At 41.0% G+C, this 13,566-nt stretch overlaps 1 protein-coding gene across 2 annotated transcripts in view; it reads left to right on the top strand.

Moving 5' to 3' along the window:
• BVES (blood vessel epicardial substance) overlaps window positions 1-9,378 on the top strand; it is a 37,053-nt gene extending 27,675 nt beyond the window's left edge. The window contains exon 8 of one of the 2 annotated variants that reach the window (XM_004372426.3): window positions 8,279-9,378. In XM_004372426.3, the coding sequence (XP_004372483.1) occupies window positions 8,279-8,403 (125 nt within the window). In that variant the 3' untranslated portion in view covers window positions 8,404-9,378. The remainder of the gene's footprint in view (window positions 1-8,278) is intronic. The other variant, XM_004372427.2, reaches the window with a different exon arrangement.
• The last annotated feature ends 4,188 nt before the right edge of the window (window positions 9,379-13,566 follow it).

Below are 13,566 nucleotides of genomic sequence, written 5' to 3'. Positions count from 1 at the left end.
AACTTTCTGTCTCCTTTTTCTTAAAGACCTTCCTCACGAGCCTCTCATCCTCCTACCTTATTCTGGATTGGTTGTTCTCTAGACCTGTTGTAAGCGTCATTCTGAAACTTGTTTTTACTGTTCTCTTGGTTTATCCGCCATGTCCATGACCCTGCAGCTTCCTCTTTGTAGGCAGGAAGGAGCTGCAAGGCTTTGGCTGATCCTTGATCACCCATACCTGATGCTGTGCAGCTCAGGGCCCTGACTGCCCATCTGAGTGTCAGCAATTGATCTGAGAGTGACCCTTGGACCAATGAAAGCTTTCTCATGGAAGCCTCTGACCTTCTCCACCTTTCTTATTTGCTCTAGTTTGTATGCTTCTTTACTTGAGTTCCTTGGTGCTGGTGCTGAGTCCATCTGAGAAAAAATTAGGTACAAAGACCATAGCCACCCTTCAGCATTGTTGTTCAAAGCACTTCACTTCAAACTTGGTTTCTTCAATTAAAAAAAGGGTCTTATTGTATACATAGACAAAGGCAGGAAAGGAGACGATAATTCTTTCTAGCAATGAAGCCATTAAATCCTCCTCCTTCCCCATTCATCATAAAATGTATAATCTAATTAAAATTCTAAACTTCTGTAAGGTTTTTAATTACTTGCTAAAGTAGTTGTCCAGATGGTTAAAGATAATAAAAGTAATAACACTTTGAAAGGAATGAAAAAAATGTCATCAACTTTAACAGGGGAGAGAGAAAAAAAATCTTATGAGATGATGGTGGGTAGTTTACAAAAGTATTGCTCCTTTTTAAAAAATGTGTTTCTCAGGCAGAGAAAAAAGGCACTTGACAAACTTCACATCATGTTGTTATTGTTCTTGTTGGGTGCCATGGAGCTGGTTCCGAGTCATAGCGACCCTATGTACAAACTGCCTGAACAAAACACTGCCTGGTCCTATGCCATCCTTACAGTCCTTGCCAGCTTGAGCCCATTGTTGCAGCCACTGTGTCAATCTATCTCATGGAGGGTCTTCCTCTTTTTGGCTAACCCACGACTTTACCAAGCATGATGTCCTTCTCAGGGACTGGTCCCTCCTAGTAACATGTCCAAATATGTGAGATGAAGTTTCACCATCCTCGCTTCTAAGGAGCATTCTGGCTGTGCTTCTTTCCAAGACAGATTTGTTCGTTCTTCTGGTATATTCAGTATTCTTCACCATCACCATAATTCAAAGTTATCAATTCTTCTTTGGTCTTCCTTATTCATTGTCCAGCTTTCACATGCATATGAAGCGATTGAAAATACCATGGTTTGGGTCAGGTGCCCCTTAGTCCTCAAAGTGACATTTTTGCTTTTTAACACCTTAAAGAGGTCTTTTGCAGCAGATTTTCCCAAGGCAAATCTGGATTTTATATCATAGTACTCTACTTATTTGAAGGTCAGACTTGAGCTAGCTCATTAGTTCTCTGGAACAGGCATGCCTTTAACTCTGGACATAAGACCAACAAATATGTACATTTGCTTTTATTTGCCAGGTGAGCCCCTTAGGCCCTCATGTAATTAGAAGCACAGCAAAATAGAAATAAGCTTTATTAGGACAGGATTCTGACAAAGGAAATTTTTCTTACCCAGTTTTTTCCTACTCTGAACACCAGAATTTTGATTGATTGTTACATAAGATCTCCCTGATACACTCCTGTGGACTCTCTGGGTGGTGCAAATGGTTAATGTGCTCAGCTGCTAACCAAAAGGTTAGAGACTTGAGTCCACCCAGAGGCACGTTGGAATAAAGGCCTATCTACTTCCAAAAAATCAGCTATTGAAAAACCTATGGAGCACGGTTCTACTCTGACACATGAGGTTGCTGTGAGTTGGAAACTGTTTTTTTACTGGATGGTTCTTTAAGTCAGGAGTTTAGAAAGACAGAAGAGGGCCTGTGGGGCAGCCTGGGCCTGTCCTCCATGCAGGCTCATGTGTAGTCTGCACTTGCAGGCAGTGACTCTCAAGGACACACAGTGAGTCTGAATAGCAAGCTCCCATCCTCCACTAGGCCCCAGCACTGGCCACTGTCTGAACAGGTCTGCTGAGGAGAGACACTGCTGGCCAGACCCAATCCCCCTTGTGGGTACCCATAGTGCTGTCAGCCCCAGGATCTGGCACAAGTGTAGGTATACTGTATGGTTGAGGCTGTCACTGCTAAGTCTTAGTCTTTACTTAGCCATTTGCTCAAGGTATGAGGTTTTGAGTTTGAAATTTTCTTTCTTAACCTTCAGGATTGCTACTTGGTGCTACAATTATCTTCTTCACCTGAACCTGCCGTGAAAGTGGTGTATCAGAGCAAAATTCTGCTCTGCTGGCTGTCCCTTGTGGGTGTATTGGTATCTCTGGAAGGGATCCCTAAACTCTCTTTGGCAGAAGATTTCTTTTGCCACTCGGTGTAATATCATGAAACATTACCCAAGCATCAGTAACTCTTGACATAACTGTTTAACAGTTTCACAGGTAATAAGCGTGTATAGAGGGTCAGCGAAAAAGAGGAAGACCCTTAATAAGATAAATTGACACAGTGGCTGCAACAATGGACTCAAGCACAACAGATTGTGAGGATGGCGCAGGACTGGGTAGTGTTTCATTCTGTTGTACACTGGGTCACTATGAATCGGAACCAACTCAACGACACCTAACAACAACAATGAATTTGGATTGCAGTTCAATCTGATACTATTTATTTTGCATACATCCATAATAAGCTCTGTTTATTGGTAGCCAGAGCCCAGCAAATTGGAAGGTGATTATAGCTTATAGCAAAAAATGGTAATAATTATCTCTTCTTGGTCATAATAAATACCTAAGAATATAGTTAACCACTTCTGTCTCCCAACTTGTAAAAGTGGTTTTAACAGAGGAAGAATTAGAATCAGTTCTCTGGAAAATTTATATATAAGGAATTATTTTGCCCTTTGGAATTTTGAATAAATGAAAAAGGATGCATTATACAGAAGTCATGAACCTCCTAGTAATATCCTTGAAGGACAAAAAGTATTTTGAAAAAGTCCTTAACCAAAGATAAGCACTAATTCTTGCTCTGTCCCTTCCCCATGCTCTCACACCTCTGGGTAAGGTAGTCGGGCCTTCTGGGCAAATTTCTGATGATGCATCAGTGCATAAAATTAGTGAAAATCCAAGAAAACTGGTATAAATCTTTATCAGTGTTCATCTTGTGAAATGTAAGATAGTTCCCTTGAAGTGTAATATCCCCTCTTTTTTACTTTTTTGTTCACACTCTAGATTAGTTTTGGATGTATTAGTGGACAAAGAAGGAAATTTATAGTGATAGACTCTAAATCTTTTTAATGAGCCAGTAGGTCTCCTTATGGGGTCAGAGAGCACCATGTCGAGGTGGCAGTGAGCTCCTTGCTCCTCAATGCCTGCCTTTCTCCTGGCCCTGACAGTTAACATTTCCCAGAAAGGGCCAGGTGGTCCTTTGGTTTTTGTGGCTGTGAACATCATACTTGGCCCTCGATGGTACTTGAGGCCCAGGCTCCTGGTGCAAAAAGTGGGCATTCCTCGTGACTGATTCCTACTGAATGTCAGGCAGCCACCTGGCAGTGGGTACCTTCTAGCAGTTACACAGCGGGACCATTTTTCTGTTGTCTATTGGAGTATCTGGGTGGTAGACAAAGAGGAGTTTCTTATCATGTGGACAGAGGCAATGTCATGTGGGGACTGGGACGTGGGGGACTTGCCTAGTCACATAGCCTGAAATGTAAGTGAGTCAAGTATTCCCTGTGTGAAAAGAACATTGGCCGAAAAATGAATTCTTGCCAGGCTGTCAGGGCCACCTGGTTTATTCCCCCAAAATATGTTTCTGTCTCAGTGCTTCCTCCCTGTGAGAAATGAGTTCATCCATGCAGCCACCCTACTTCATTTTCTTGCACAGGTTGTCTGGCTTGTCTTTGCTTTGGCTTCTGAGTATAAAAGAGAAATAATAGTATGGATGTAATGAGGATGCATTGGTGTGAAAAGGGTTTTGAGTTCCTGAGGAAATAAAATAAAAATTAGAGTCAGGGCCTATATCTGATTCATTTTTACCTCCCCAGCATTTAACCCCATGTCTGGCACCTTGTAACGCTCGATGATCTTTTTTTGCTGATTGGATGGAAGCTTTGTGGCAGGCAGTGGTACATCAAACCATGTTGATGTTTACCTGGGAGCACAGTACTCATGTCCATGCTACAAGCAGTGTCACATCAGTCATAGGAAAGTGATTTCCTTCAGGAGGTGTGATATAGCACACAGTGCTGACAGTCCCTTTTCATAGTGAGGCTTTACTGTAGCCCTGGAGCTGCCTCCACTTGAGGAATTCTGGTGCCCCACTGGTAGGGTTAGGGGTTAGCCCATCAGAGATTAAAATATGATGACCACGTGTTTTCCCCACATCCTCAGAATCGGCTTTCTGACGGTCCCGTGTAGAGCTTTGGATGAGGGATTTTTTTTCATCACTCATTGTATCGGTTTCCTGTGGCAACTATAACAAATTACCACAATCCTGATGGTTTAAATGGAAATTTATTCTCTCACTGTTCTGGTGGCCCGAGGTCCAAACTAAGTATCATTGGCCAAAATCAAGGTGTTGGCAGGCCTGCATTCTCTCTGGAGGCTCTAGGGAAGAATCCATTCCTTGCGTCTTCTAGCTTCTGGTGGGTGCCAGCATTCCTTGGCTTATGGCCACATCGTTCTAATCTTCAAGGCTGGCATCTTCAAATCTCTCTCTGCTCTGTTCTGTCTTCACATCACCCTCTCTGTGTGTCATCTAATCTTCTTTAGCCTCCCTCTTATAAGGATATATGTGTTTTCATTTAGGGCTCACCTGGATAATCCAGGATAATTTCCCCATCTCAGGATCCTTAACTTAATCACACCTGCAAAGACTTTTTTTCTTTTTTGCCATGTACTGTAATATTCACAAGTTCCAGGGGTAAGACCCAGATATCTTTTGTGGGCCATCGTTCAGCCTACCACACCCATGCACCAAGAAATTATCAAGGGCTAGACTGTGTCACTTCTGAGAGGCTGCAGGAGTAAAGAGGTTGTGGTTACAGCTCTCAAAACGCATGTTTTCCAATAATAGAGAGATGCAAGTACTTGTGAGCACATATAATATAGAATGTGTAAGGGCTATAACTGTTTAATGGGAAGAATTAAATCTCCCAATAGAGGGAATTAGGGAAGGCTGCAATGAAGGAGATGGTGTTCAAACTCCATCTTGAGGAATGGATAGGAACTTGGTGGTGAGGGATGGGAGTGGAGGGACCATTCCAGGTGGAGAGAAAAGCCAGAGGTGAAGAGGAAAACGATGACTTGGATTTGGGGAACACTGAGTTTGCTGGAGCTTGGGCTATAAGGAAGAAGGGGGCCCAACTTGGGGACCCCTGGGTGACACCCCAAGAACTGCAGATGACTCTGCCTTGTCCTTTTTAATGTTGTATAGTACCACAGTTCTTGCTTTGCCCAGGCCAATACGTCATTGTTGTTAGGTGCCGTTGAGTCGGTTCCAACTCATAGCAACCCTGTGTACAACAGAACAAAACACTGCCAGGTCCTGCACCATCCTCACAATCATTGTTATGCTTGAGCCCAAGGCCAATATAGTGGGACTAGAATAAATCCTTCCACACAGAAGCTGTAAATTCTTGGAATGTTTTCATTTGACCATTTCCAGCTGTATTGGATCCTCTCTTCATTTTCTCTCAGTGAGAAATGCAACAATAGGTGAAGTGCTTGACAGGGTCAAATAATATATTTTAGCCACAATACAGGTATCAGCCTCACTGTAGAATGCCATCACTATTTTGATAGACAGGCTTGAAAACTAGGGATGAATTAGTCCCACTTCCCCAGTCAAAACAAACTGGACGAGTTCTGTTATGTGTGCAGTACAATTATGTCTAAATGCTATATATTATTGATTTGGTTTAATTGTCTTAGACATGCCATCTTGTACTAAGGGTTTTATCTGATTGCAGATACTCAGCCTAAGTTAATATTTTATGAGGCTTATAACTGAGGCTAGAAATATTATGATGGAAGCCATAGCTAATGATGTAAAAAACAAAAGAAACAAGTAAAGTTTGCCGCATTCAGGACAGTTTAGATTGAGAAACACAGGCCACTATTCAAGCATGAGTTCCTTTTTTTTTATTGGTCATTCCTATGGAGCCCTGGTTGCATGATTAAGAGCTCAGCTGCTAACCAAAAGTCAGCAGTTAGAATCTACTACCTGCTCCTGGGAAACTCTATGGGGCAGTTCTACTCTGTCCTATAGAGTTGCTATGAGTTGGGATCGGCAATGGGTTTGGTTTTTGGTTTGGTGTGGGTGATGATAAATTTTAATGATTTTTTTCATTATTTAGGCTATTGCCTTCTAAAGACCATATTAATTAATTATATTTACTTACAAATATTCATAAAGCATTTATGCTGCCAGGCACAGATCTAACTTTACAAATGTTAAGTCATTTAATCTTCATAACAACCACATGAGATAGGTGTTGTTGTTATTCCTATTTTATAGATGAGGAAACTGAGGCACAGAGAGGTGAAGTAGCTTGCCCAGGGTCACACAGATGGTACTAATTGCCATATAAGTAGACGTAGAAATTAGTGGTTGTGTGTGGAATGCTTGACTTTACTGTATAGAAAATGCTAAAAAGAACTTGCCTAAGAGATTCTGTCATGCTGTGCTCTGTAAGAAAATTGTGTTCTTGGACCATTTAATAGAGATTTATTTTCTCCAGTTTATTTCAGTAGTTATTTTTCAAGAAACTCCATATCTTAATGGACTTTAAATGTTTGTAAGTGAACAGTTTCTGTGTGTACAACAAACACACATTAACTATTCCAAAGTCCTGCCCTGCCTAATTGTGATCTTTTTATGTTGGAAGATGTAGCTGTTGGCAGTGGCATTTCCCTAAATGTGCAGTTAATAATAAATGATATCTAGTGATGCTTGAAGTCCTTGTGGCATAATGGTTAAGAACTCGGCTGCTAACGAAAAGGTCTGCAGTTTGAATCCACCAGCCGCTTCTTGGAAATCCTGTGGAGCAATTCTACTCTATCCTGTAGGATCTCTATGAGTCGGAATCAGCTCAATGGCAAAGGGTTTGGTTTGGTTTGGTTAGTGAAGCTTACTGTGTGCCTGGCACCCTGCCAAGAACATTACATGCATTCTTATGTTTAATCCTCTCGAGAGCCTTATGAGGCAGTTCGTCTGACTATCCCCTTTCTAGAGGTATGGATACAACCAGGATGCCCCTTAGAAATGAGGATGGTGAGACTTCGGCTTGCTTGCTTTGGACATGTCATCAAGAAAGACCAATCACTAGAAAAGGATATCATGGTTGGTAGAGGGTCCGCAAAAACGAGGGAAACCCTCGGTGAGATGGATTGACACAATAGCTGCAGCAATGGACTAAAACATACCAATGGTCATGAAGATGGCACAGAGCTAGGCAACATTTCACTCTGTTCTATATATGTCACCATGAGTTGGAGCCGACTCTATGACAGCTAGCAACAACAGAAGTATGGAAACTGAGGCCTAAAGAGGTTTAGAAATCGACTGATGACCACACAGTTAGAAACCAGCAGAGCAGGGATTTGAACCCTGGAAATAAATCTCAGGAAACATTAGACCTTTGTGGATGCTGCCTCCCCCTGTACCATACTGGAATTTGATGTGGTGAAAAACAGGTGAAATTGTGTACCACAGATTCGTAAGTAAACACAATTAATCCTGTGTGTACCTTGCTTATTGAGTAATCCATCCCTGGCCAGTAGTGACAAGGAGTGTTCTTTTAGGTGGTGTTATATGGTGTTAGGTTTCATAGTTTTAGTAAAGAATGATTCTTTAGGAAAAGTCAGAGTAAATCAGCTTTGAGGGTCAGCATGGGACCCTAGTCACCACGTATGATATTCATGTAGGAACAGGCATTCTGAGTCCTAAATAGGTTTTAGGGCAACCCGCTGGGAGTTTGGTATGTTTGAAAAGCTCATATCATCCAAGTTGTTGCAGTGGAATCGGCTCCACATCTTCTGTCATAGCTGAGAATCACTTCCTGACTTTGTTGTTTTATCAAAGTGCTGGATTGAAAATATAATGTTTAGGGAAACTGTATTCTTGATACCAACTACAGATTTCTATAAATTTTTCTTTGCCAGTTGGAGTTTCTGAGAGATCCTTCACACCAGTATCAGTGCAGGTTGCACATTAAGTGGTTTTCCTTTTTGTGACCTTTGACAGATGTGTCATCCCCACACCAGCGAGCCTCTGCCAAGATGAAACCGATAGAAGAAGGGGTGGAAGAAGACGATGAGGTCTTTGAACGGGCGTCTCCAGACTCCTTTAAAGTGCACCAGTTGCCTTGATCAGAGAGAGGATTCCCATTACCAAGATGGAAATGGTCTTGAAGAGATCCTGAAAAATACCAGCACTTTTTTCATGGCTTTTAGATTATTCTGCTCTAGTACATCCAGACTGGTAGAGTCTGATGGCAGGAGAGTGGGAAGGTCAAAAATGGGAAGGTTATTTTGCCTGTCCATTTTATTGGTCAGCTTTTTAGGTAATGGTTTTGCTGAGCCTTCTAACTGAACCTGGTTCTATTTTGAGATATATATTTTCACAGTATTTTCTAGATATATTATCATTTTAACTTAAAAAATCTTAGTGCTCTTAATGTACATGCCTTTCACTTATTTTTCCAAGCTGTGGTTCTTTTTCCTCACAGACAATTTGTTCACTGCCAAAGTGATGGAGTTGTCCATTTGATAGGTTTACCAAAGCAATGCAAATTTGAAATTGAGGTTGAGGTAACATTAAAAAGCAGGGAATCTCAGGCTTTCTTCAACTGATTTTTTTAATGAGGAATTTTAGAGAAAGAAGTGATTTGACTGGTGTTTATTTTTTTCCCAGGCCAGATGGATTATTCTACTAGATCACCTTACTCATGTGGGCGTTCTGTAGATAGCTTGATAATGAACAAAACTCATCAGACTTTACTCACATTACTCTTACATTATTCCATTTATACACTGGTCTGAAACCTGAAGCTGGAAAGATAACAAATGGTAGCAGTTCTGAGCTCAGTGTCAACCTTCAACTAAACTTGCCTGTGATTTTGAGCCATCTTGACCCACACACCCTGGTGTGGGAACCATTTTACTGGGGGTAGAGAGGACTGGAGAGGCAAGTGGATGAGAAAGGTGTCATAAGGATAGGGTAACTGAAAGATGAGCTTCATTCTTTGGCTTGTATTCTGGAGTTTTAGTTTGTGCCTCCGGAAACACAGATGTCTCTTTAAAATATGTGCCAGATTCCAAGTGCCAGGGCTCTGAATGTGAGCACAGCTGTGGGGAGCAGACCACGCACAGAGGGCATGCCGTGGGACCCAGCCTCATTCTTCCCGTGACAGGCTTGATTCTAGATCTTACTTCTTACCAGAATCATGTTGTAGGAGACAGTGGTATTTGGCTATGAGGAGCTGAGCATGGTTTTGCTCAAACCATCCCTGCAGCTGGTGACTGTGACTATGGCACCTGGCTGGATTGAGTGGCCTTGTCGCTCAGTTGAATGAAGCCCATTGTTTGGATACGCCATGTCATGCCCCATTCACATTTATTTTGTTTCATCCATTAGAAGCAACTTTGAGTTAGTCCCCTGTTACATTAAATAGCTAAGAAAAGTTCTAAATGAAATTATTTTCAGGTGACCTGAGCCAAAAGAAGCATCTCTTGCCAAAAGATGATTTATGTTAGAGAAGGTATAGAACTAAGGTAATACAGGGTCACCCCATTTTCCTAAATCCACCCTTCCTGAGTCAATTAGTTTAGTAATTTACCAAGTTAAATTTACATTCTAGGCCACTCATTGAGAAAATTTACACAGAATTGGGAACCCAGCTCTTGACATTTATTTCAAATGTGGCTTATTTAACAGCACAGTGAAAAGGCTGATTTTACATTACTGCTATAGTGGTCTCTTCAGTTTGCTAAGTTAGGAATTTATTTTGAGGAAATGAAGCAAAGCTGAGTGACTTGGCCTTGTTTCTGAGATTGTTAAGATATATTAGGTTGAACTATCTCTCTCTGTACCTGAGCACGCATATATAACTATAATGTAACTGTGTGAATAGTTTTCCCTTCACCAATGGAGTAAGAACATGTAGCTCATTTAGTTTACAGATGGATAAGACTAATTTACCAAATCACTCTGTAGGGTAATTAGATATTACATCCTGCCCTAAGTAGACAGTGATTTTAGATTCTGCTGAGGCCACGTTTTGTAATGTTCTGTGGATCCACAGAACCTTGGAGTTCTGCCACCCTGTCATCTCTTCAGGTCCCTTTCACTTTGTCATCCCCGGACAGCAGAGAGGCTCATCTATAATGACCAACCTGGACAGGTTTGGGGGTTATCTTCTGTAATACTGAAACAAACCTATCTTAAAAGCACACTGCTAAAATTAAGTGATATAAAATAATTCGCCGTTTATTAAAACTTGTGTGTATGTGGATCAATGAAGATTAAAATCTCTAGATTAGGAGTCTTAAAAGAACCACTTTGCCTGAATGGGAAACACGAAACTATTTTTAAATGCACACACACCTCTAAGGGAGCCAGTGAGACTCGGAGAAAAGGAGCCTTGAGCTGTTGAGTAGCCCTCCCACATAGGCTTGATAGCAAGAGAGCAGATAAGGAAACAGAAGAAAGTTTTAAGTGTCAGGTCTCCTATGAATGACTTAAAATTCATTCATACAAATGAACAAGTATATCTTTGTGTAACACATAAACATATAGATAAAAAAAAACATGTTTATCCCAAATAAGACTCTTCCTGTGTTTTCTGGCATCCGCTTAGCTGTGTGATCAAGGTTCAGAAAATTGTCTGCAAAAATATTTCTTTTTACCCCAAATCTACTACATCAAGTCAATTGTGGGAATCTGGAGTGGAATATTTTTAATGGAATGTGTTTATCACTTAGAATAGTTTCAAGGCACTCATCAATATTTACATTTATTAAAATAATAGCCTACTAAATAGATCCTCAACACTATGTATCTTAATAATAACGGGTGCTATATGATTATTTTTCATTAATCATCCTTTGCTTTCTAGAATCTTTCCTGTTTCTCCCTATCTCTTACTTTGATTGTTGGACACCTTTGTGCTTTGCTGTCAGCAGTCTGTGCATTAGGAGACGTCTCTTTCTTTGTGTCTGGTTCTCCTTCTACATGTCTGAAGCTTTTATGATCTTATAACTCAGAGCTGTCGACACCTGTCTCCCAGGCCCCATCATGGCCCCCAAAACAGAGTCACTTGGATGTTGGAAAAACCTGTAGGAAAAGCTGATGCATCTTACACACTTCACCCTGTCCCCAGTAGAGACAGGTAGGGACTTCATCCTCTGTTGAAGATTTCATGCTAGTGTGTGGTTGACTCCTGTCCAAGCACTTGGGCCTGCGGGTCAGCCCCTCCCCACAGGGCTCGGTGCCCTCCTCCCTGTAGACCCCAGGGTGCAGCTCCAAAGATCCACCTGATTGTTTCCTCCATTTCCTTGGTCATTCCTAAAGTTGCTCTGCACAAACTTCTGACTCTGCCCTGCCTCGGTTTCCCCTCCCTTCCCTCTTCCCAGCCCTGGGTTCCCAACTTCTTTTTCTAATTATTCCCAACTAAAGTGATTAGTAATTTCCACCTACTCAATTCAAATTCCTGAGGATTTGGAGTGGTAGGATGCTGTGTAGGGAACTCGGGTTTCAGGCATGGTTACTTGGGTTCTCCTCATCATGGGGCGACACTTTTCACACTGATAGTAGCCATGTTTTGATTGTCACAGCACCCCCAAATACCTCGTGTATAATGATATATTGTAGGTGTCATAAATTTAAGAAACCTGCTTTTAACTACTATTTACAGATTTTTCTGTTAAACTTATAACCTAGTTTTAAAGTATATGAAGATTTTGAATGCTTTGTACATAAATGTTGTAGGAACCTCATTCTTTGATTTAGGTGCCATTTACATTGCAAAACTTACTTTATAATAAAGACACCTTTTGTCCAAATAGAGCCTTATAGCTTAAAATATCTTCATATATTGTCACTTGGTCAAATAAATTTCTTATTTAGAAAATGTGCTTTTTTTTTTTTTTCGTTCCTCTAGTTGATTTGCTATAACTCCATTTCCAAAGGTCCAGAGAAAGGAAAAATCATAGTGTAAGGTTCATATGAATGGGAGGATAGAGGGGGCAGATGGAGACATTTATCTGCTATGGGCAGTAGGTTAGCCGCTCCTGCCTGGGAGGGACTGTGGGTGGGGCGCAAGGGCTGCTGGTACAGAAGAGGAGTTTGTTGTCAAGCTCTCTTCTCCTTCCTGGAGAACTAGTAGCCTTTGCAGGCAAGTTCCTTCTTCGCCACTCAGCCTGGGGCCACCCTGACCAGTAGGGAGGGCAGAAGCCAGGAGTAGGTGGTCCAAGACCAGTTTGCAAATGGAAGCTGCCAGTAGGCAAGCAGGAATCCCAATAAGTTAAACTTTCTTCAAGCTGGGAAGAAACATACTTAACAAGGATCTGGCCTACCACTCAACTTTCCACCTCTTTTAAACTTTTGTTAAATAATACTTATTGTGTGTGTAGGGAGTGGGGGATTGGTAGGTAGGTAGGTAGGTAAATAGATATTCCATTGTGTAACACTTGAAAAAATGAGATAATGTAAATTAAAAATAAAAATCCACCATCCAAAGATAAATACTATTTTATTTAGTTGACTGTCCTTCCCTTTATAAAACAAGAAGCCCGTTTGGTTTGGTAGGCCTACTTTTTTCACTCTATAAGTCACTGGTATTTCACATGCACTAAATGCTTTTTTGAAACTTCGTGTTTAATGACTGCAAAGTATATTCCACTGTATGGATGCACCACATTATCCAATCCCCTGTTGTTGAATATTTATGTGGTTTCTAGTTTTTCAATATTACAAATAATGCTGAAATGAAGATTTTTAAATTCAACATAAGTCTTTGGTGCTATCTCTGGTTATTTTTTAAAGATAAATGCCTGGAAGTGGAATTACTGGTCAAAGGGCAAAGGCACTTTAAAAGATTTTGTTCCACTTTAGCAAAGCACATGCTTGGAATAATGCCTCTGTGATTAAATTTACTTTCTAAACATGAATCACGCTATGCCAAATAAAAAAGTGGAAAAAAGTCTGCATCTCCATTCTGCTATGCTACGGCAACAAGGCAGTGGTTCTCAAAGGGTGGTCCACAGACCCCTAGAGTGCCTGAGACCTTTTCAAGGGTCTTTGAGGTCAGAACTATTTTCATAATAATATTAAGGACTTATCTGCCCTTCTCTATTGACATTTGCACTGATGTGCCAAAGCAATGATGGGTAAAACTGTTGTCACCTTAACACAAAGCAAGAGGGCCAAACTATATTATTGCTAAGTGCCATTAAATTTCAACTCACAGTGACCCCATATGACAGAGTACAACTGCCCCATAGGATTTCTAGGTTATAATCTTTACAGGAGCA

The sequence above is a fragment of the Trichechus manatus genome, unplaced genomic scaffold (assembly GCF_000243295.1).
Source record: "Trichechus manatus latirostris isolate Lorelei unplaced genomic scaffold, TriManLat1.0 scaffold00017, whole genome shotgun sequence".
NCBI lineage: Eukaryota > Metazoa > Chordata > Mammalia > Sirenia > Trichechidae > Trichechus > Trichechus manatus.
The sequence above is the reverse complement of the archived record's forward strand: the minus strand, read 5'-3'. Positions and strand labels throughout refer to the sequence as shown.